The 23,903-nt window shown below is 39.9% G+C and overlaps 1 protein-coding gene across 4 annotated transcripts in view; it reads right to left on the bottom strand.

The window, feature by feature from the left end:
- Nucleotides 1-1,685: 1,685 nt before the first annotated feature.
- The window catches only part of CDH20 (cadherin 20), a 199,605-nt gene continuing 177,387 nt past the window's right edge, over nucleotides 1,686-23,903 (bottom strand). For 3 of the 4 annotated variants that reach the window (XM_070512928.1, XM_070512929.1, XM_014859438.3), the window contains 4 exons: nucleotides 21,767-21,888; nucleotides 12,491-12,608; nucleotides 6,988-7,239; nucleotides 1,686-3,057 (listed from right to left, as the gene is read on the bottom strand). In XM_070512928.1, coding sequence (XP_070369029.1) covers nucleotides 2,552-3,057; nucleotides 6,988-7,239; nucleotides 12,491-12,608; nucleotides 21,767-21,888 — 998 coding nt within the window. In that variant the 3' untranslated portion in view covers nucleotides 1,686-2,551. Of the gene's footprint in view, nucleotides 3,058-6,987; nucleotides 7,240-9,928; nucleotides 10,875-12,490; nucleotides 12,609-21,766; nucleotides 21,889-23,903 lie in introns of those variants that run through there. The other variant, XM_070512930.1, reaches the window with a different exon arrangement.

A 23,903-nucleotide genomic window follows, 5' to 3' on the forward strand; every position in this document is an offset into this window, starting at 1 on the left:
GCGTGAGCTGAAATGGATCTCCTATTCTGTGCTTCTCTCACACTTTCTGTATCACACCATTAAACATACTCCAGGGGACCAGAAGCTCCAGGAGATTCTGTTTAATCACTTCATGCCTAGTATCATGGGGACCACAATCAGGATGTGGGGCATGATAACCCCTGTGGTTAGGATAATAGCTGTTCCAAGTTTTTGACACAGGCAACACAAAGTTACATAGTCACAAAATTATCCTCAGGGCTGGTGGTAGAAAGGAAGAATGTTATAAAGGGTTAATTTGCCCACATTCAAATAATTGGTATGTTGCAGAACCTAGTTTGGACTCAAGTTCGTGCTTTTTCTTTTTCTTTGCTAAATTTATTTTCACATCGTATCTTACCCCTAGAAAGAATGTGTGAGAGCTGCCATTCACGGGTGGACAGGGTTAGTATGCTGAAGGCTGAAGATGAGAATCTACCTGGCTGTTAGTGTACCACATAATAAAGCAGGAAGCACATCCTGCTGGTCCCAGAGCCTCATCATCCTTCTCCCACAATTCTGCCAAACTGTCCTTCTTATTGGAAAGGAAATTCACAACACCACTCTACTGATAGGTGGGCCCCAGTGCAAGAGGGCTGATAACCTAAACTTCATATGTTTGAGAGACAGTGACTATGTACCAGAGATTCTCAAAGTGTGGTCCCTGGACCAGCAGCATCAGCACCACCTGGGAACTTGTTAGAAATGCCAACTGCCCCACAGCCACTGAGTTAGAAAGTCTGGGGGTAAGGTCCAAAAAGCTGTAGTTTAACTAGTGTTCCAGGTAATTCTGATACACATTAAAATTTGAGAATCTTTAACCAAGACATTCACAAAACTATTTTGTTCACAATTTGTGCTTAATTGTGAGGACAATTGTGTAAAATATCCTGTAGTAATAGGATGTCAGAGATTACTTCCATCATGTATCCATTACATTAAACACTTATTAAGCAGCTACTATATGCAAAGAACTATGTTAGCTACTGTGGGGAAAGGAAAGATGAATAAAATATGGTCCCAGCTTTCTGTGAGCTCTTCCAGTGTTGATGAGGTGTACATATTTGGTATATATTTGTACATATTTGATTTGCCAATAGAACAGAGATGAAGGTAGCACAGTGGCCTGCCTCCTTGGTGGCTATGTGTAAGCCCTCTCACAAAATGAAAAGTATGGGTGAAATTCGTCATTGTGTCATTGATGAGGAAAGGAAACCATCCTTTGCTCTTTTCAGAATGAAGAATGCAGAGTGTTCATGAAAAGTCTAACAGTTTGAACCATAACGTTCACCTGTTTACTGACTGAAACAGGATGAGCAGCTTCATCCTTTGCTGTTGCCTTTGCCTTATGAATCAGCCCCAGGCTCAAGAATCTCAGGCTAGGTCAGGATCACAAAGCCATCTTTTACCTGCTCAGCAATTAAACAAATTTGCACTAGACGTTCCCTTCTATTTAATTTTTATTAAAAGAAGTGCTAAGGTACTGAGATGCAGTACATCATATTTATTACCAAAATTATTAACAAATATACAAAACTTATACATGTAATTTTCTTACATCCATTTATTCTCTATAATGCTGATTCTTGTTCAAGTAGGTTATCTACAGTATGTAAACATCCCTTGGATTGACCTCACACAGATTAGGAAAGCCCTCTAACCCATGCTTTTATCAGACACTTCTTTTTATTTGGCTTTCATTTGTAGTATCTAATCTTCACATTTGGCACACGGAAGAGACATCTACAGTGCAAAAGAGGCAGATTTTCTGGTTTCCTTCTGAACAATTTTTCAGGGGCACAGTAAAAGAGCTGAGAGAACAAGAGCCCTCTAACTTGATGGAGTTGGATTCGTTGTAAAGCCAACGACTCTTGGTTCAGCCATTAAACTCGAGCACAAAGTCAATGCCTCTTCCTTCTCCCACCCCCCACCCACCCCCCATGCAAGGCCGAGTCGCCTTAACCTTGTCTCAAAAGGGTTAAAAGAAATTTCATCCATCCTAGAACAAGTAGGTTAATTTCACCGAGGAATAATTTTTCAGTGTTCTTTTGTGTGGGCTGGCTTGTGCGGTTTGATGAGCTAGCAAAACTCTTAAATGGAGAATAAAATAAGATTAAAAACAAAAAAGGATACCAGAGTAGAACTTCCTATCTGCGTTCAATTGTCACCTCTGTATTTAGGATCAGAGCCTCTTTGTGGTGGAAAAGTGGCAAAGGCCTTGGTGAATGGTAAAGAACAGCCAAGCTTGCCATATTAACCTTGGACTCCAAGCCTTTGAATAGCGTCACAAAAATTAAAAAGAAAATTAAAAAAAATGTCATTGGAGATTCCCCCCCGCTTCTTCCTGTGTTTCCTTTTGATTACTTAACTTAATCTAACCAAGTAAAGCTGATCCAGAGAGAGCTCTGTTCGCCCGCTCACCCCCATTCTCACTCTCCAGCACAGTATTGCTCGTGGGATTGACTGCACCTCGTCCGCGAAGCATCCGCTGGGAACGTCTGGGTTTGGCCACGCGCCTGCCTCCCGGCTTCCGTCACCACAGGGGCGCCGGCCCCTCCGATGCGCCGTAGAGCTCCGCCAGCTTCCGGAAACGCGGCCCCCAGTCCGTCAGGAAGTCGAAGCTCTGCTCCGAGTCTGATGTGGCCGACTGCAGGGAGCTGAGCGAGCCGGCCACGGAGCCGTCCCCCTCGAACATGTAGGTCTGGAGGGAGTCAAAGGGCGGGGCCCACAGGTCCATGTCGGCCTCGTAGAGCTTGGCCAGCACGTAGCTGTGGACGGTGCTGTTCACGGCGCACGTCTGAGGCACGTAGCGGGAGAGGCTCTCAATCTCGGGCAGCATGTCCTGCCGCGACTTGGGGGCGCCTCCTGCCTGCGCCTCCCGGGGGTTCCACATGGCCGCGATGTCAAAGGCCTCCGTGTCCTCCTCGCCGCCGCCCTCGTCGTCGTAGCGGACGATGTTCTCGTGGATATTCTCCTCGTCGTCGATGATGTAGGGCTGTTTCCGGTGTCTCCTCATAGACAGAATGAGCAGCACCAGCACTGCCGGAGACAGAGAGGACAGGATGTTTACTGAGGAGATCGCGCTGTGTGCGCCGTGACTAGAAATAGTCTCGATTAATCACAGGTGCAGGAAGAGTTTGCTGAGTGGGGAACCCAAAGTCGGCATCTGGATGTTTTAAACCACAGGCTCTACCTCGTTCTCACTCATTCCGCCATGTCAAAGTGAGAGTTCCTAGGCAAATGAAGCCCTGCAGATTTTTTCAAGTGGTTCAGTTAGAAGTTGCATACAAAGTCTCTTTGTATCAACTTGCTGCTTTGAAATTGTGTCTGTGTACACCCAACCACCCAGTATAAAAATCCCGTTAACAAAGCACTGAGCATTATGGCCTGCCATGGAGTATATGCTAAGGATCAGATCATGTCTTCCTAATATATAAAGACAACTATACATTCCTTTTATAATGTGAAAATCTTACTATGTGGATGGAATCCTGCTTTCTTACAGTGACATCTTAGTAAGATTCTACCCTGTAAATATGATCATCTTAATGTATATGCATATAGACACATATGCTAAGTATGAGCCAAAGTCAGTCCTTTTATACCTCCTCCAAAAATTGAGAGCATAAATGACTACCGTTGTCCAGTACACACAGATTCCTCAGAAAAGCCTTCCATTAGAGCAGTGGTTGTGACTTTCTGGATCCCATGATGTTCACGGGAGGCAGGGAATGAGCAGTGACATTATATATAATGCATCATGTTGTCAAAGAAGCACCACACTGTTAGATGTGCTCTTGCAGGTTTGGATAAAATTTTATCCCAACCAATGTATTTTTTTTCCAGGATGTTTTCAATGGGCTTTAAAGGAGAGATAGAGATAATCCCATTGAACTGTTTATCTCTGTGGCTGAAAACGTTTTCCAGGAAGTGTGTTGAGGTTTTAGCTGTAGACTGCTATTGATTTTTTTTCTGGTGTTCTTTGTTACAGCTCGTGAACAGTGACAGCTTGACAACACTGAAAACAGCCCCCAGTTTATCCAAGGGGGGAAAAATGGAGTACAGTCATGTCCAGTAAGATTACAGACTGACTTAAAAAACTCACAGTAGTGATTTTTAAAATTTAAATGCAGAATGTGCTGTTTGTAAATTGCAATTAATGATATTAATACCTAATATTTTCCCAAATAGCTTGAGTGACAGAAGCACACAAGTGAAACACTTATATTCTCCCATGTATTTTCTCTGCGTGCAAGAATGAGACTCATGGACTGTAGGACTGTGGAATTTCAGAAAAATGGATTAATATAGCTCTAAAGAAGTGGGGACTTGAACTGGGCATTGGTGGCTGGAGGGTGATTTGGAGGGGTGTAGGTTAGAGAAATGGGATTCCATGTGAACGTGCTGTGTTTGTGGGATTCAGTAAACGGTTACTAAACCCAAATATTTTTAAGGCACTATGCTAAGCAATGGGGAAACAACATTGAACATGACATGGTTTCTGCTTTTATAAGCTTGTAATCTAACGAGACTATAGATTCTGATGATTAATATGAGTCAGGCAGTGATAAAGGCTATCAGAGGGTTATGAGTGTGGCAAAGAGAATACAGAGGCAGGACCGGTTAATTCTTCCTAGGGGACTGGGAAAACCTTCACACAGCAATGGAGAAGGTAGTATTTTAGAAAATGCTAGGAAGCAAAATTGGAGAAGTCTTTGAGTATGTGCTTGAAAGAATTCTGATGGTGATGGAGAGCTAGACAGTTTACAAAACTGGTCCAGCGCTTGAAAAAGAAAGCCTGTTACATGGCTTATTTGTTAGGTAATCGGATTTAAAGAAGAGTATTGCATAATGCCCGGAAAATCAAATTTTGGGAAAAATGGTCCTATTCAGCTGATAAGCTTCTCTGACAGAAGAGAATCACTTCTAGGGATATTTATTCTTTAGGTACTATAGGCATAGTACCTATGAGATTTTCTAGAAACTAGATACATATTTGACACATGAAAAAAATCCTGCAAAGTCAAAATTAGTCTGTTTATTTAATTGCCCACAAAATGTAGTATTTTGTTGACAAATCAACTGCAGTTCAGTCTTACACTGTTTTATGAATTATATTTAATGTGAGATGTGCACTCTTAGAAATAAGAGTGCCTAAAACTATGAGGAATTTCTGACAGCTTTGCTCAGTTTAGCCCCTTAAAACTGTCTATTTATTCTGTATTCAAAAGACAAGACATAGTGGGTTTGGGAGGCACAAAATAAATTGTTCTTTGCACAGCACTTATAACTTGAGAGCTGCTCCATGCCAGTCTCTTTAAATCAGTCTCTCTGTAATGATGGCTGCTTCTGCTCTTTGTGGGCCAGGGTGAACTTATAACATAGACATTTTCCAAAGATAGAAGTAAGGACAGCCGGTCTGGAAATTTCTCCTAGGAGCAAGTTTCTTCAAAGGCCTCTTGCAGGTTGTCGTATTGTGCACGCAAGGACTCTCAATGCCACCTTATGGACACTCAGGGGATTGCAGGAAGGTTTTATTTGTCAGTACAGACAAGGACCAGAAACCATAACAATTCTCTCTGATCCAGGGATCCAAGGACTTAGAAAGGTTACTTATTTATACTACTTCTCCCTTCATGTAGCACTAAGCTAAAACAACAAAATTAAACCACATGTTGTATTTTAAAAGGTTTTTGAGAAGCATATTCCACAGATCTACCTAAAAATGCAATCCAGTGCTGACATTTTGCAGTCAGGACCTTCTTTCTTTGGTCTGACTCAGTCTTGTGGTGTAGAGGTAAACCTGGGATCAGGAGGGTGTGGATATTTGCATGTCTGTTCTAATTTAAATCCCCTGTGCTTTCCTCTTTTCCCTCATACAATACTAGAACTTCTTTCATATTGAATATATTACTATCTACTGAGTCTGCGTTTCTCTAAGCAAAATATGTATGCTGTAAATTAATTAATTCAGAAGAGTTGGGATATATGGACAGATTTTTCTGGTTTAGGTGTTTTATTTGTTTTTGAGTGTGGAGTTAGAAAACAATTGCATGAGTGGCCTTACATACAAGGTTGCTGGGTAGCTACCTTGCAGTATGATCTGAGAAGAGGAAGAATGGGTCCCTTATCCCGATAGTGCTCTCACACTAGTCTGTCATCACTTCTTTATTTCACCAGCAGAGGCAAACTGGCCCTGTTCAGTCACTGCTTCTTGTCAGATGGCCACAGTGCCTGGGAGGAGTGCTAATGCCCCAAAACAGCTTATTCTCCCAGATATCCATGTGCTTCACTCTGCCACTCCTTTCAGATCTCTGCTCAAAGGTCTTCTCATCAGTGAGGCCTTCCCTGACCACTCTCTTTAAAATGGCACCTACCCTTGTCGTCTGTCCTCTGAGGATACCCTGTCCCCCTCCCCTTCTTTGTAACACCTACCACTTCCAGATGGGGATGAACAGTTAGGAGAAGGGCTGTGTGGCTCAGGTATAGGGATGCACAATGTAGGGCCTGCCTGCCTTTCAGCCCAGCTCTGCGTCTGACATTTTGCCTTGGGCTTATCACTACGTCTTTGTGATTTAGCTGCTGCTTATCTGAAATGAAGGCGTTAGAAGAGGCGATCATTATATCCTGTCTAAAATTGTCGTTTTGGTTCTATGATGTTAAAACGAACTTGCTTTGTTCTGAAGTAAGCTCTTGAAGGTTGGGACATGTCTGTCTTATTAACCCCAGCACCTAGAATGGTGCCCTGGCTTAGGTGCTTAATAAATATATGGGCTTTGATCTGGCCAAAGAGGCCATGAGTTCCGTGAAGGAAGGGACTTTCTTCGCTTCTTTATTTTTTCCCAGCTTTACCACCTTTTCAATCAGCACAGTGTGGGAAACCAGTTCTGAATAGATGTTAGGATGAAAACTAAATGATATCTAAGTAAGCATTTGTGGGACCCTATAGAATGGAAAGGAGCCACTTACCTAAGAGGACAAAGATGCAGGCCAAGATGGCGATGAGGGCGCCCCGGCTCAAACTGACTGGGAGCATGTAGGCCTCAGGGCTGCAGGACAGGACATGGCCGTCGTCGTCACAGCTGCACACCTGGATAGTCAGCGTGCCTGTGCTGCTCAGCACTGGCTGCCCATTGTCTGCTATCAGGATGGGCAGGTAAAAGACACTCTGCTCCTGCTGCCGGAAGCCGGACCTCCGGGTTAGAATCCGGGCAGTGTTATCTGAAGAAGACAGGGGTTCCAGGATTGAAAAGGGAAGACGAAAAATGAGAAGGAAGAAGAAAATGTGAGAACCAACAAGTGAATTAATTTCTTGGGATGAGGGAAAGCAAGGGGGCAGGAATGGAGTGTGGGAAGGAGAGAGAAGGCTAGTGGAACATTCATTCCCTGGAGCCGTTCAGCTACAGCCACGTCAGCTTTGTCTGGATCAGCATTTGGATTCAGAAACCGAGATTTTTGCTTGCTTCTGGGCAAAACCCTGAGGCCTAGGAGAGAAAGCCTTTTTGAGAGTCTGTCATACCCTTTGTGACATAAAGTGCCCAGGGCGAACTGTCAGACTTCAGATCTAACTGAAATGTCCCTGAGAAAGCTTGACAGAAATGAACCATCAATGGCAACTTGTGGTGCCTGTTTGTTCCCGCTCAGCAGCTTTCCAAGGCCCAGCGCTGCTTTGTGCCTCCAGGAAAAGAACACTGAGGAGCCCACGTGGCTGTGGCAGATTGCTTATTTTTGCCACTTTGGCTGGGATTCATGTCTTTTGCTGTTTTCTTTTATGCCTCTGAAATGCAGTCACCAACTCCTACTGTGCTTTCTGAAGAATCTGCTCATTTAGCAGAAACTTATTTGAAATCCCCCAATCATATGACATACCCTGTTATTTCCCCGTACTTGGTGGTCTAAGTTTAAGCAGTTAATGTGAACTTGGTAAAAACTTACTCCTGACCAGCACTACTGGGTTTTTTTCCTTCAGTTTTAAAGGAGATTAGCAAAATTATTTGATGTGTTTTTACAGAGCTGATGTGTGTGTGTGTATTTGCATTTATATTTGCCTAGGTCACATTTTGGGACCTTTTATTTTTATAATCTGTATTCTTAAGTTTTCTCGAGTGGATTTGAATTATAAATCAGATATATTTTTTGCAAGGCTCATGATTTTCAGCAGAGGAAAAGTTTGAGAGAGACAGTAGTACGTACAAGCAGTGACTCTCAAAGCTAATAGCATCAAAACAGAAGGTCCTCTGGGTGTGTTTCACATTTCACAGAGAAGAGTCTAGAACTTCACAAAAAATTCTGAGAGCCTAACTAAAGTAAACATTATCAACATCAAAATCAGTATTTCTGGTTCTCCTTCCCTTCTTGGGCCTAATAAGTGATTATGCTTTTCTACCCTCTTCAATTTGGATATGTCTCTGTGATTTGCTTTAGATGATGAAAAATGAGCAGAAGTGATGTGTCACTTCCAGGCAGAAGCATGTAAGAGCTGGTGTGTGATTCTCTATGCTCTCTTGCCTTGGTGTGGTGTTGTGAAAGAATGTTTGAGATGGAGATCCGAGCTGCCTGGGACACTGAGCTACACGTGGACAGCTGTCTTCAGTCACTCAGACCCACAGTTGGTTTTATGAGAGCAAGAAATTAACTTTAGTTCTGTTAAGCCACTGAGTTTTGGTGGTAGTTGTCCCTGCAGCTTAACCTAGCTTATTCTAACTAACACATTATCCTTTAGTTACCTTTTCTACTTCCTCCCCCTCCTCCTGCTTTTTTATGGTAGCAGCTACTGTTTATTGAGTGCTTATGTGCCAGGTACTTACACTTTACATGCAGTATCTCATTTCATCTTCACAACAGTTTGGTGAAATAGTGACAATCTCACCCTTTCTTTTTTTTTGAGGAAGATCAGCCCTGAGCTAATATCTGCTGCCAATCCTCCTCTTTTTGCTGAGGAAGACTGGCCCTGAGCTAACACCCGTGCCCATCTTCCTCTACTTTATATGTGGGACACCTATTACAGCATGGCTTGCCAAGTGGTGCCGTGTCCGCACCTGGGATCCGAAACGGCAGATCCCGGGCCACTGAAGCAGAACGTGCAAACTTAACTGCTGGGCCACTGGGCTGGCCCCTAATCTCACCCTTTTGCAGTGAGGGAGTTAAAGTCCAGAGAGATGAGATAGTTTGTTTAAAGTCACTAATTTAGTAGCAGAGCTGGGATTTGAACTACAGTCTCTCTGACTCCCTACATGCACACTTTGTATTGTGTTATGTAACTGCGTATTTAGTTTAGTGACATTAAACTGTCGAAAATTATTCAGCTAATTGAAATCTCTTCCTGCTTTGGTACAGGCCCCTTTCCTCTTATTTTCTTCTCAGTGGAGAAAGCGAATCTGAGGATTATATTCATACTTCTGCCTATACAACCCACCCACTTTTCTATTGTCCAGATTTAATGGTTAAGTGCTATTAATTCTGCTTCTTGGCTTTAGTTTCTTTGTTTTCCAGAAACCGAGTTATTCTATAAACAAATATTTTTTATTTTTATTTTTTGGTTTAATCCAGGCTTGGTCAGGAGACTTAGAAAGCCTGACCAGAGCTGCAATTCATAAAAGTGTTGCATCCTGCCTATTATATATTATAAGTTTCTTGATCTCCAAATTATTTAAGATTAAAGAAAAAGATCAGAGCATCGCATTGCTGAGTCTAGGAAGGGGCCTGGCATTTACGGTAGTCCCTCCTTATCTGTAGTTTCACTTTCTACAGGTTCACTTACCCTCAGGCAGTTGTGGTCCTAAAATAACACTAGGTCACAATGCCTGCATCATTCACCTCACTTCATCTCATCACACTGGCATTGTATCATCTCACATCATAACAAGAAGAAAGTGAGTACAGTACAAGAAGATAGTTTGAGAGAGAGACCACATTCATATAACTTTTATTACAGTATGTTGTTATAACTGTTCTATTTTATTATTAGTTATTGTTATTGATTTCTTACACTGCCTGATTTATAAATTAAGCTTTATCATAGGTATGTATGTAGGGGGAAAAATGTAGTATATCTAGGGTTCGGTACTATCTGTGATTTCAGGCATCCACTGGGGGTCTTGGAACCTATTCCCCGAGGATAAGGGCGGACTACTATAGTAGTCACTTGGGAAATTTTTGTTGAATATGGTAACTAGGGTTTTAGTAACCCATTTAGAAACAGTATTTGTTTCCAGGATGATAGAAAACATTTGTGTGTGTGTGTGTGTGTGTGTGGATAAAACACATCCCAACTTCTGGTCCCAATCTTAGTGCTTACTCACTCTCTGATCTTGGGCCATTAATCTTGCTTTTTTTATCCGTCACATGAGATAATGAGAATCAGAGGGATTAATAACTTCTTTAAAACCTTATAGGATTATTATAAATATCAAATAAAGCAAAGTATGGGAAAATACATTTGAAACTGTAAAGTGGTATGTACACACAGTCTTTTTCGTAGTGCTTTGGAGATAGAAAGTAAGAAAGGCTTTACTTGAGAAAATGCCCTGTTGTGTTCATAAAAGGATATTATGTTTTAGTCACGGGAATTGGGGGGCTTGACAGTAGATCCACCATATCAGATGTTAGATTTTTAATGAGCTTTAGTAAAGGATACTCGTGGGATAAATTGTCATGAGGAGATTAAGAGTTCATTCTTTCTGTTGAAGATGTGCTGACTCCCATTTTGGGAAACCTTCCAAGAGATGTGTCATTTCTTTCTGTAGTCATCATGTTTCGGTGGCCCTTCTTTTTAAGGTATTGGCTCCATGAACTGGTGCCCAAAGTCATCTTTAAGAAATTTACAGCATTTGCTGCATATTGTTTCTGTGTTGATCCTGACAAATACCAGAGTGAAAGAATAGAGTGACACTTAGCTAAAAAGATTTGAAGAAACAGTCTAAGGTGTTATTTTTTTTCTCCCAGAGTTTCCATTGTAAAGCCAGTACTGTAGTTTTGCTTTCTACAGTTTCAGTTACCACTTTTTGCAGGGAAGATTTGCCTGTGAAGCAGATAAATGAATAGCTCAAAATTTAACATGATAAAAATCTCAGGATATTTAATTGTAGTAGTTCCATTATAATTTATATTGCCCTTCCATCCAGAATTATAGTGATTTTATGATTACATGTAGATGGTTGAAGGGAAGACTTGGAAGAATGCTTTCCATTTAGAGGAAAACAGGTTTGAGGTTCTTAAGTTTTTGTTTTTTGTTTTTTTTTTTTTAAAGATTTTATTTTTTCCTTTTTCTCCCCAAAGCCCCCCGGTACATAGTTGTGTATTCTTCGTTGTGGGTTCTTCTAGTTGTGGCATGTGGGACGCTGCCTCAGCGTGGTCTGATGAGCAGTGCCATGTCCGCGCCCAGGATTCGAACTAACGAAACACTGGGCCGCCTGCAGCGGAGCGTGCGAACTTAACCACTCGGCCACGGGGCCAGCCCCTGAGGTTCTTAAGTTTTAATAGCAAAAGAATATCATGGGGGGTGGATTTAATACTTTAAGTCTCAAATAATTAATCTTTGAAACTAAGACCTAGGCATGCCTAATCATGACTTTTTGTTTCCTTTTGTATAGATTGTTATAAAGTGACAATATTTTAGAAGAGGAATGAAAATGAGGCTACTGCAGCCCAGGGAAGTAATGACCTCCCCAAGGTCAGATGGCTAGTTTGTAGCAGAGTTAGTGACAGAAGGGGTTCACACTTGACAGATTTAAATTGTTTTTCACTTGCTCTGACCCTTCTTTGAAAATCGTCTGGCTAGAGAACAAAAGTCCCTCCTTTTCCCATCTGTGCCCTGTGAAGAGTGTGCTAGGTCTATAAACCCCTTAACTAATCTGAATGCTTATTGGAGAAGAGGGATCTAGAATTCCTTTCCAGTAAAGCCGTAGAGGGGAGCAATTTCTAGAATAGGAACCCCACCTGGCTGTGTCTTTCTAAATTATTCTAAAGTAATAAAGTTGTTTCAGTGCTGGAACTCCTCTTTGTGATGCCATATTTGCCCTTTGCTAGCTCTGATACTTAGCCTTTGTTTGGGAGCTTTTCATGGTTGCACCCTTTGATCCTTACTTAGAAATGTTCCCTCAAGTTTTTCTCTTTATCTAGTTTAACTTCTATCATCTTTCTCAGATTCTTCCCATGGGTGCAGAACATATAAACATGGCTGCTATCTGTGGGAATGAAGGAAGGCTTTTGCTTGTGTGCCTTGCACAGTGGCTAGGGCAGAGCAAGCACACAAACATTTGTAAACTGAATGAAAGTTACAGAATCAGCAGAGGATCTTGGTTGTCTTTGTTGTTCTGAAACAAAACTTTAAAAGACACTACGAAGTAGCATTAATGTGTTCTCTGCTATTAAACAGCAGGTCACTTTTGATGCTGTTTACGTGGTATACTAACCCAAAGTATCCAACCCAAGCTGTAGAAGAGCATTGGTAGTCAACTATTCCCATGATTACCTTGGTTGTCCCTTACGGTGAAGTTGGGGTTGTTAGCAGCCTCGGGAGCCAAGCTGTAGTGGAAGTGCTGACCATTGTGTGGGTCATCTTGGTCCACTGCACTCACTGTCTGGATCAGCTGAGGGAGGGACATGAAATCAAGGTGAGTTGGAGCCAAAAGGAAAAGCTTCAGGGTCCAGTGAAATCCCAAACCCTGAAATCCAATAGCAGATTGTTTCATTTAATGAGAAGAACATCCTGAAACTTACCTGGAAAGTCCCCATGCCATCATGGAGAAAACTCAGGATTTGATTTTGGTTTATTTTTGGACCTGAGTACATTAACAGGCACAGGGTGAGTGTTACTAAATACCTCAGATGTTAGACATTGACATAACATACTTTCACACCAAGGCTAGCCATTATTAGGCACTTTAAATGGAGAATTATGAGTAGAAGAACTCTGGGGTGCCACAAGATCCTGCTTGTCTCCCAGTTTTTCATCCTCCCACCTCACCTACTTAATCTCATGATTTGGGTTAATATTTCAGGGTCGAATCGCTATCTTTGAGAAGCACCTGTTTAAAAATGACCAGTACTTAGAAAGGAAGTAAGCAGACACATCAACATTAACTATGTCAGGTTAATGGAAAACAGATGTGAGTGAATGGGTCACAGAGCAGTCAGTCTTTGTTGGCAGGAAGGAGAACTAGACAAGATGTAGAGCACAAGACCCCCAGGATGGGATGTATAGAACAGACTAGAGTCAGAAGCAAAGCTTGGAGCTGGGGAGAGCAAGAGGTGGGGTAGCTTCCACTTGAGCTCTTTGGCCAAAACTTTGCCTTTTCCACAATGCTTTTCAAAGTAGTAAGTTGCCTCATGGTTATGAAGACTATGATGAAAAAGCTACTAAATTAAGTAGTGTGAAATATACAATTGCAACATTAACAGGCAGCCTGGAGGAGACAGAAAAGGTAGTCTCTTTCCTATGTGTTTCCTCCTCTACCAGCGAATAACAGAGATCTTCCACCCTTCTTGGGCCTGGCCCTGTAGACTCAAGACTCCTGCTGTTAGAGACCAGCTATGCTTCTTCTTGGGTAGAAACTGGAACATCAGAGATCAGCTGGAGGGCCCAGGTGGGCTTGCTTAGTTCTTTATTTCTTCATCTGTAAATTAAGGGAGGTAATGCTACCCTCTCAGTATGCTGAAGATTAAATAACAGAGGGGGAAGCTCCAGCAAGGGGCATGGTATTGCTCAGATCCCTCTTCAGCGAAGGACTTGATGCCCCAGCCTTCACCTGTGTGTCTCTTCAGGGATTGTGTTGGTTGCTGAGAGTCACCTACCATGTCCTTCCAGGGCAACTCACATCCAGTGAGTGATGCACTAGTGTAAAGCCCTGGCCATCCCATCTCAACTTGTGAAGACTCTAGTTTTAGAGCTTTATGAAGTCAGCCAAGGCTGTTAGTGGGTTTGCCTTGCAGCTGGACTTCTCCTTTGGCCAGTCCTGCAAAAGTCTTTCCCTTCCACAGGCATTGGCCCTGAGGCCACTCCTTAATAAACATCTTGTACCAGAACTCCATCTCAGGGTATGCCTCCTGTTGAACCCACTGGTAACTGGCCACTGTTGAATCTAAAAGTTGGGGGAAAGGAGTTTCAATAAAGGAGAGGGGTCAGGAGAGTACTGAAGATGAACTCGCCCCACAGCCTAGCCTGGTGTCAGTGCCGCTCATGCACTAGTGTCATCCCACTGCAGCATCCCTGCTGAGACAGATCCTGAACTTTCCATCTTGCCCATAGTGCCAAACATATAAACATATGTAACATAACATATTTCTTGATGAATATTATAAATAGGTGATTATGTATAACTTTGCAAACATAGTTGGAAAAGTCATTTGAGAAGACCTGACCTGTGGAATCGTGTATATATCAGTGAAGCAGGGGCCTGAGGCTTAGGACTGGTTGGTTACGGGACTTTAAAGAATGAGTAAGTGAAGACACTGCCTTGTGGGTCTGGGTCAGGAGCACCTGTCTCCTAGCAGATCAGATTTCTTTCTCAGCCCCACTTGCCATGCAGTATTCTGCTCAGCAGGTTTCATTCTGCCCTCAGCCATCACAAGTATGTCATCTGATTTCTTTATGGGCTTCCTTCATGGCTGCTTGCTAAGAGGAAAGCACAAATCCTGACTTGGCAGACACAAAGCTGACGACAGTGTCCAACAAATCTAAAACAAGGAGGCCTGATTCTTTATAAACCAGACATACCTGCTGAGCTGCATGCTTTTGAAAATCTTCAAAACATGTCCCACAGCCAAAATCAAAAGGTAGCATTTTCAGTATTTTGGGCTAAAGATGACAAGTATGACAGACTTGTGACTCATGACCTGATCTTTAAGTCATAGATAAACTGTGCTTCAAAGGACTATATAATAGACCATTAAAAGATGTATTTAGAAATGCAGAAATGGGAGACATGCTCCCAAAACAAGAGGTGTTAAAATGCTGTTAATCTGTCAGAATGCAACTTCTATTCTGAAGCCCTTTAGGAAAGAAAACGTTTCATTTCTGCGGGGAGAGCAAGTTTAATTTACTGTGCTATTTATCACTTTATATTTTAGATTAAAAATTATCCTCTTGTCATGTTATAATATAAAGTTATGCATTTGTCATATTATAATCTTGTAAAACAAAGTTTTGTATATTTTATGTAATATATAAATTGTCATATTAAAGTATAAAACAAAAATTATTGAAATAAAGTCCCAAGCTCCCTCACTCAGAACTAAACTACCTTAACACAGTAACTATTACTATTTTTGTATCCTGCCTCCGAATCTTTGTTCACACGCAGACATAATTTTACGTAACTGCAAGCGTATACTGTAGTTTTTTATACCTCCTTTTGTTATTTATAATAACATGGATCATTTCTTATGCTGTAAAGTCTTCATTGTAACTTTTATTAGCTGCATAATATTTCAGGTCCTTCTAGACTAGAAAGTCAGTACATGTGGAAGTAGAATTATCCTAGACTTGTTGAAAAAAATTTTTAGGAGTGCTATAGACCATTGAACTGAGTTCAAGAATCAGTGGATGAGATAATTTAGATCAGAATCAGTATAGGACACATTTTTTCCCTGGGGGATAGGAATCACTTTTTTCTTTGAGTAGAATGGCAGAGATATGTTGAGTCAATCTTTGGTGAGTTCAGGAACTTAATGTACATTTTCGTTGTACAGACATAGCCTGTCTGTGCAGCAAGAAGCTGGAGGTGATGTTCCAGGTGAGTGAGAGAAGTAAAAGCGAAAGCTGCATGACAGTCAGAAGGCCTGAATTGCCAAATCATAAGTCCTTACCTTGTAGATATGCACTTCACAAAGTGCACACCCTCTAGTGATATCAAAAATTATATTAAGTCTCCAGACCAGAGAGAAAATGACATGTACCCAGAAATCAGGCCTGAGGGACACAGAAATATGTAAACTAAATGGATGGAATTCAAAATACCTATCATCAAAAAACTCAATGAGTTAAAAGAGGATGTAGAGAAATAATTCAATGAGTTCAGGAGCTACTTCACAAAAGAGATTGAAACTATAAAGAAGAATCAATCAGAAATATTGGAGATGAAAAACACAATGGATGAGAGGAAATGAAATATGGATTCCCTGAATGCTCGAGCAGACATTATAGAGGAGTGAATCAGTGTAATCGAGGATAGACATGTTGAAATGCTCCAGATAGAGGAGGAGAGAGAACTAAGACGAAAAAGAAATGAAGAAAGTCTCCAAGAAATATCCAACTCAACTAGGAAATGCAACATAAGAATTATAAGTATTCAAGAGGGAGAAGAGAAGGAGAATGGAACAGAAAGCTTGTTCAAAGAAATAATAGCAGAGAACTTCCCAAACCTAGGGAAGGAGATGGAAATCCATGTGGAAGAGGCTATCAGTTATCCTAAATATGGCAATGTAGAAAGACCTAGTGCAAGGCATATGGTAGTGAAACTGGCAAAAGTGAATGACAAAGAAAAAATTCTAAGGGCAACAAAGCAGAAGACAATAACTTATAAAGGAACCCCTATGAGGCTTTCAACAAATTTCTCTGAGAAACCTTACTGGCTAGGAGAGACTGGAGTGACATAGTCAAATTGTTGAAGGACAGAAATGTTCAGCCAGGAATACTCTATCCAATGAAAGTATCCTTCAGATGTGATGGAGAAATAAAAACTTTCCCAGATAAACAAAAGCTAAGGGAGTTCGTAGCCACGAGACACCCCCCTCCCACCCCAAATACTCAAGATGGCCCTGATACCTGAAAAAAAAGGGGGAAAGGGGTTACAAAGCACAAAATAAGGAGATAAATAGGTAGACAAAATCAGGTAATTGTAGCTATACTTCAGAACAAGTTAGTAAATACTCAAGAATAGCATTAAAGATAAAGGGAGGGAAAACACCAAAAACCAAGATAATCTTGTTATTTTAATCACAAACTCACAACACAAGATGGAATAAGATGTGAGAAAAACAACTTAGGAGGGGAAGAGGAAGCATACTGAAATGGTTTAGTCTAAGGAAAAAGAAGCCATCAGAAAATGGACTATCTTATCTACAAGATTTTAAATACAAACCTCATGGTAACCACTAAACAAAAAAGGAGAACAGAGAGACAAATGATAAATAAGGAGGAAACAAAGAAATACAACATAAAAAAACTACATAACTGAATTGGTAGACCAAAATACACAGGATGAGAAACAAAGGAAATGCAGGAGAACTGGAAAATGAGTGATAAAATGGCAGCATTAAGCCCTCATATATCAATTATCACCCTAAACGTAAATGGATTGAACTCTCCAATAAAAAGACACAGAGTGGTGAGATGGACTAAAGAATAAGATCCAACAATATGCTGCCTCCAGGAAATACATCTCAGTTCTGAGAACAAAAACAGGCTCAGAGTGAAGGGATGGGAGATGACACTCCAAGCTAATGGCAAACAATAGAAAGCGGGTGTCACAATACTTCTATCGGACAAAGTCGACTTCAAGATAAGATGGTAAAGAGAGACAAAGTGGGGCAGTATATAATGATTAAAGGGATACTCCATCAAGAAGACATAACACATAAATATCTATGCACCCAATACAGGAGCACCAAAGTACATAAAGCAGCTATTAAGAAACCTAAAAGAAGATGTTAATAACAACATCATAATAGTAGGGGACCTCAACACTCCACTCACATCAATGGGTAGATCATCCAGACAGAGAATCAACAAGGAAATATTGGAATTAAATGAAAAGCTAGACCAGTGGGACTTAAGAGACATATATAGAACACTCCATCCAAAAACAGCAGAATACACATTCTTCTTAAGAGTGCATAGATCATTCTTAAGGACAGACCATATGTTGGGAAACAAGGCAAGTCTCAATAAATTTAAGAAGGTTGAAATAATAACTAGCATCTTTTCTAATCATATTGCTGTGAAGCTAGAAATTAATTACAAGAAAAAAGTTTAGAATGGGATAAAGACGTGGAGACTAAACAGCATGCTATTGAACAACCAGTGGATCATTGAAGAAACTAACGGAGAAATAAAAAAATATCTGAAGATGAATGAAAATGAAAACACCATACCAATTCATATGGGATGAAGCAAAATCTGTATGAAGAGGGAAATTCATCGCAATACATGCTCACCTTAACAAACAAGAAAAATCCCAAATAAGCAACCTCAAACTACACATAATTGAATTAGAGAAAGAAGAACAAACAAAGCCCAAAATCAGCAGAAGGAGAGAAATAATAAAAATCAGAGCAGAAAGAAATGCTATTGAAACAAAAAGGGCACTGGAAAGGATCAAGAAACAAAGAGCTGGTTCTTTGAGAAGATAAACAAAATTGACACACCCCTAGCCACACTTACAAAGAAGAAAAGAGAGAAAGCTCAGATAAATAAAATTAGAAATGAAAGAAGAGAAATAACAACGGATACCACAGATATACAATGGATTATAAGAGAATACTGTGAAAAGCTATGTGCCAACAAAATGGACAGTCTAGAGAAAATGGATAAGTTCTTAGACTGTTACAACTTCCCAAAGCTGAATCAAGAAAAAAATAGATAATTTGAATAGAACAATCAGAAGTAAAGAGGTTGAAACAGTAATCAAAGCATTCCCTAAAATAAAAGCCCAGGACGAGACAGCTTCCCTGGAGAATTCTACCAAACTTTCAGAGAGGATTTAATACCTATCCTTCTCAAGCTATTCCAAAAAGTTAGGGAAGATGGTACACTTCCTAACACATTCTACGAGGCCAACATCACTCTGATACCAAAGCCTGACAAGGATGACGCAAAAAAAGAAAACTATAGGCCAATATCACTGATGAACATAGATGCAAAAATCCTTAACAAAATATTGGTAACCCGAATACAGCAATACATCAAGTAGATCATACATCATGATCAAGTGGGATTTATACCAGGGACATAGGGATGGTTCAACATCTGCAAATCAAGCAGTGTGATACACCACATTAACAAAATGAGGAATAAAAACCACATGATCATCTCAATAGATGCAGAGAAAGCATTTGACAAGATTCAACAGCCATTTATGATAAAAATTCTTAACAAAATGGGGATAGAAGGAAATTGTCTCAACATGATAAAGGCCATATATGACAAATGCACAGCCAGCATCGTACTCAATGGGGAAAAACTGAATGCCATCCTGCTGAGAATAGGAACAAGACAAGGATGCCCACTATCACCAGTTATTCAACACAGTACTGGAGGTTTTGGCCAGAGCAGTTAGGCAAGAGAAGGGGATAAAAGGAATCTAAATAGGGAGTGAAGAAGTGAAACTCTCGCTGTTTGCAGACGACATGATCTAATATATAGAAAACCCAAAAGAACCCATTGGACAACTATTAGACATAAGTAACAACTACAGTAAAGTTGCAGGGTACAAAATCGACTTATGAAAACAAGTTGCATTTCTATACTCTAATTAAACAAACTTACAGAAAGAGAACTCAAGAATACAATTCCATTTACAATCACAACAAAAAGAATAAAGTATCTAGGAATAAACTTAACCAAGGAGGTGAAGGACTTATACAATGAAAATTATAAGACATTAGTGAAAGAAATAGGTGATGACTTAAAGAGATGGACAGTGATTCCACGTACATGGATTGGAAGAATAAACACAGTTAAAATGTCCATACTATCCAAAGCAATCTACAGATTCAGTGCAATCCCAATCAGAATTCCAATGACATTCTTCACAGAAATAGAACAAAGAATCCTAAAATTCATGTGGGGCAACCAAAGACCTTGAATTGCTAAACCAATACTGAGAAAAAAGAACAAAGCTGGAGGAATCATAATCCATGATTTCAAAATGTACTACAAAGCCATAGTAATCAAAACTGCATGATACTGGTACAGAAACAGGCACACAGATCAATGGGACAGAACTGAAAGCCCAGAAATAAAACCACGCATCTACGGACAGCTAATCTTCGACAGAGTTACCAAGAACATACCAATGGAGCAATGATAGTCTCTTCAATAAATGGTGTTGGGAAAACTGGACAGACACATGAAAAAGAATGAAAGTAGACCATTATCTCACACTATACACAAAAATAAACCCAAAATGGATCAAAGACTTGAAGGTAAGTCCTGAAACCATAAAACTCCTGGAAGATAATATAGGTAGTACGCCCTTTGACATTGAACTTAAAAGGATCTTTTCAAATACCATGTCTTCTCAGACAAGGGAAACAAAAGAAAAACAAGTGGGAATTCATCAGATTAAAGAGCTTCTGCAAGGCAAAAGAAACTAGGATCAAAACAAAAAGACAACCGACCAATTAGGAGAAAATATTTGCAAATCATATATCTGACAAGGGGTTAATCTCCATAATATATAAGGGACTCACACAACTGAACAACAAAAATCAAACAGCCCAATCAAAAAATGGGCAGAGGATATGAATGGACATTTTTCCAAAGATGATATACAGATGGCCAATAAACACATGAAAAGATGCTCATCATCACTGATCATCAGGGAAATGCAAATCAAAACTACACTAAGATACCACCTTATGCCTGTTAAAATGGCTATAATCACTAAGACTAAAAAGAACAAATGTTGGAGAGGGTGTGGAGAAAAGGGAACCCTCACACACTGCTGATGGGAATGCAAACTGGTGCAGCCACTATGGAAAACAGTATGGAGATGCCTCAAAAAACTAAAAATAGAAATACCATGTGACCCAGCTATCCCACTACTGGGTATCTGCCCAAACAACTTGAAATCAACAATCCAAAGTAACATATGTACCCCTATGTTCATTGTAGCACTATTCACAGTAACGAAGACATGAAAGCAACCCAAGTGCCCATCAACCAATGATTGGGTAAAAAAGATATTGTATGTATGTATATATATATATATGTATATATATATATATATACACACATACACACATACACACACACACACACAATGGAATACTACTCAGTCATAGAAAAAGACAAAATCATCCCATTGGCAACAACATGAATGGACCTGGAGGGTATTATGCTAAGTGAAGTAAGCCAGACTGAGAAAGACAAACACCATATGATTTCACTCATATGTGGAATATAAACAAACACATGGACAAAGAAAACAGTTCAGTGGTCATCAGGGGAAGGTGTGTGGGGAGTGGGCACAGGGAATGAAGGGGAGCACTTATGTGGTGACAGAGGAAATAATGTACAACTGAAATTTCACAATGACATAAACTATTATGAACTCAATAATAAAAAAGGTACCTGTTGCCAGAAGTTAAGAAAGGGAGGTTGGAAAATATAAAAAATAAACTTCCTCTACTGCAGATATTTTCAGGGATTAGTGCAGGAAAAGAGAAGACTCTTGTTTTCTTCTCCTGGTCTTCATGGGTCTCTCACTTCCAGGACCCAGGGTGCATGTTATTACAACTGATACCATAACAGGTCAGTTGCAAGGTGGGTAGCTACCTTATTACAGGCTAGCCTGTGAATCAAGCCACCATTCATGTTCTTTAGATCATAAAATGTGTTGCAGGCTCTGGATAGGTGTCTTAGCAAATAAACTGTTGCAACATGACATACAGGAGTTGAGGACTCGTTTTGTAAACTGTTAGTTTCTGGAGTCTAAATTTCTTTGATGGCAGATTTGGTTATCTATAATTGTTGTTTCCATGTGTTGGGGGTTAACCAAGGTGCATGCGTCACAGGCTGCCTTACCTGCCCTGCTTTGGCATTTTCACAGACAAACGCTTCGTAGAATCGGGGGAACTCTGGAGCATTGTCATTCACATCCAAGACTTTGATTGTGACAGAAACACTTCCAACTTGGGAAGGATTGTCTAAAGAGAGCACAAAGAAAACTAAAGGTGAGGGTTCAGTAATGCAAGAAAGCAGCTCTTTGCCAGAATAGATATTTACTCGTTGGTCTGGTTTTTAAAGGAATGCATAAGGTACATGGAAATGGCAACAGAAGCATAGGATGCATGTGTTGCTTTTTAAGAGTGTGGCCAGAACATAAGAAGAGTGGACAGAGGGAGGTGTGTGTTGGTGAGTGTGTGTGATATCAGGAGGACGACGGGAAGGGCAAGACTCCAGGGGGAGCAGGTGTCACAAAATGAATCTTAAAAAGAGGTTTTGAATCTTTCACTTGGCTCTTACTTCAGGTTCTGGAATTAAAGACAGGTCACTTCTATATTCTGGGTTTGAAAACAGCCCGTTTCTAATCGGATGCATACCATGTGTGTGGCATTGCTTGGCTTTTTTCCTGTGGAATAATCGGTTCTTTGAATTATATTTCAGAAGATTTCGAGTTATTCATGGGAATACAGATAACACTGCACATTTATTTCTGCTTAGGGACTGAGGGGATATTACAGGATCAAACACACACCAAATCCATATCTTTGGCTGGGGCAGGAGAAGTTCTCATAGACACTCATGGGGAAATACGTCTTTTTGGTCTGTCTTTAGCTTGGCATTGCCACACAAAGACAGTTTCACAGCTGCAGTAGTGCCCCTCCTGTCTTTTTCAGTTTTGGTCACCATCCCAAGAAGACAAAATAGAAATTGTAAGACATAGAAATTATTCTTAGTAAATAATTTTATTATATCTCAGAATGCCTTGTTCTTCTGCTTCATTTTTTTCCTTTCCTTTCTCAAAAATATCTGTGTTGTACTGTTTTTCTCCCTAAATATTTCTATTGCTTGGTTACCAAAAGTGCTGACATATTAAAATTTTTTTTATTATAACTGTGGTACTTGTTTATAGAAGGAATAATGAAAATTTCAGAAAAACATGAGGATAAATATCTGCAGTTCTACTACCAGAGTTACCTATTAAATGATATATGTAATAATACATGTGTCCAAAAATGTGGAGCTACATGCACAAACACACACACACACACACACACACACACACACACACACATTGCAGTTAAGCAAAATAACAAAGTTGAATTCAGAAATTTAATATTTTAGGGCAAGAGTATCCTGTGTCATTGAAATATACCTTGAAAGCATGGGTATTAATATCTACATGAAAGTCTCATTTTACTGTATGGTTGTACTGTAATTTACTTAGACTCCTATTAATTAGACATGTAAGTAATTCCCATTTCCCCCCCATTTTAAAATAACATTGCAGTGGATGTTTTAGTACATAAATCTTTGTTGATATCTATGATTATTCCCTTAAGATAATTGTTAGAATTCTTGAGAAAAAGAGTATGAATATTTTGGAGAATCTTAATACAAAAGATTAATTGCCACATTGCCCTCCTGAATGGCTGTAAATACTTTTGCCAGTACCTTAGTGTCTGTCATTTCCCTGAACTTTTACCATCACTAGGTGTTATAAAAAAAAAATTGAATGTAGTTGTATATAATCTAATTTTTGTTAAGTTTATAATAAATATATTAATCTAGTTTTTATTAACTTTCCATTCTATTTTTAAGTTTATGTTAATAAGCCTGCCTTTTATTGTAAGATGTCTCAAATTCTTGTATGGATGTATGTATGTATGTGATATATGATAAATGATATGTGGATGATATGTCATAAATGCTTCCTTTCATCCAATAATAATATTTTATACTATTTTTGCATTCCCAATCTTATTAAAGATTGAAAGCCTCTTAGATTTCTCAAGAATTGTCCCTTGACAATAGAAGTTGAGCTCTTGGGTTTAATGGTGCTATTTTTTTTCTTTTTTTACTGCTTTTGCATGTTTTGTTTGTTTTTATCTTTAGCACAGGACTAGGTATACAGGAGATGCTCAAGAAGTATTTGAACTAAATGTATCCACTCACTTACATAAATCATAATTTCCATTTCTTCTCAGAAAGAATATAA

The sequence above is a fragment of the Equus asinus genome, chromosome 7 (genome assembly GCF_041296235.1).
Source record: "Equus asinus isolate D_3611 breed Donkey chromosome 7, EquAss-T2T_v2, whole genome shotgun sequence".
Lineage (NCBI taxonomy): Eukaryota > Metazoa > Chordata > Mammalia > Perissodactyla > Equidae > Equus > Equus asinus.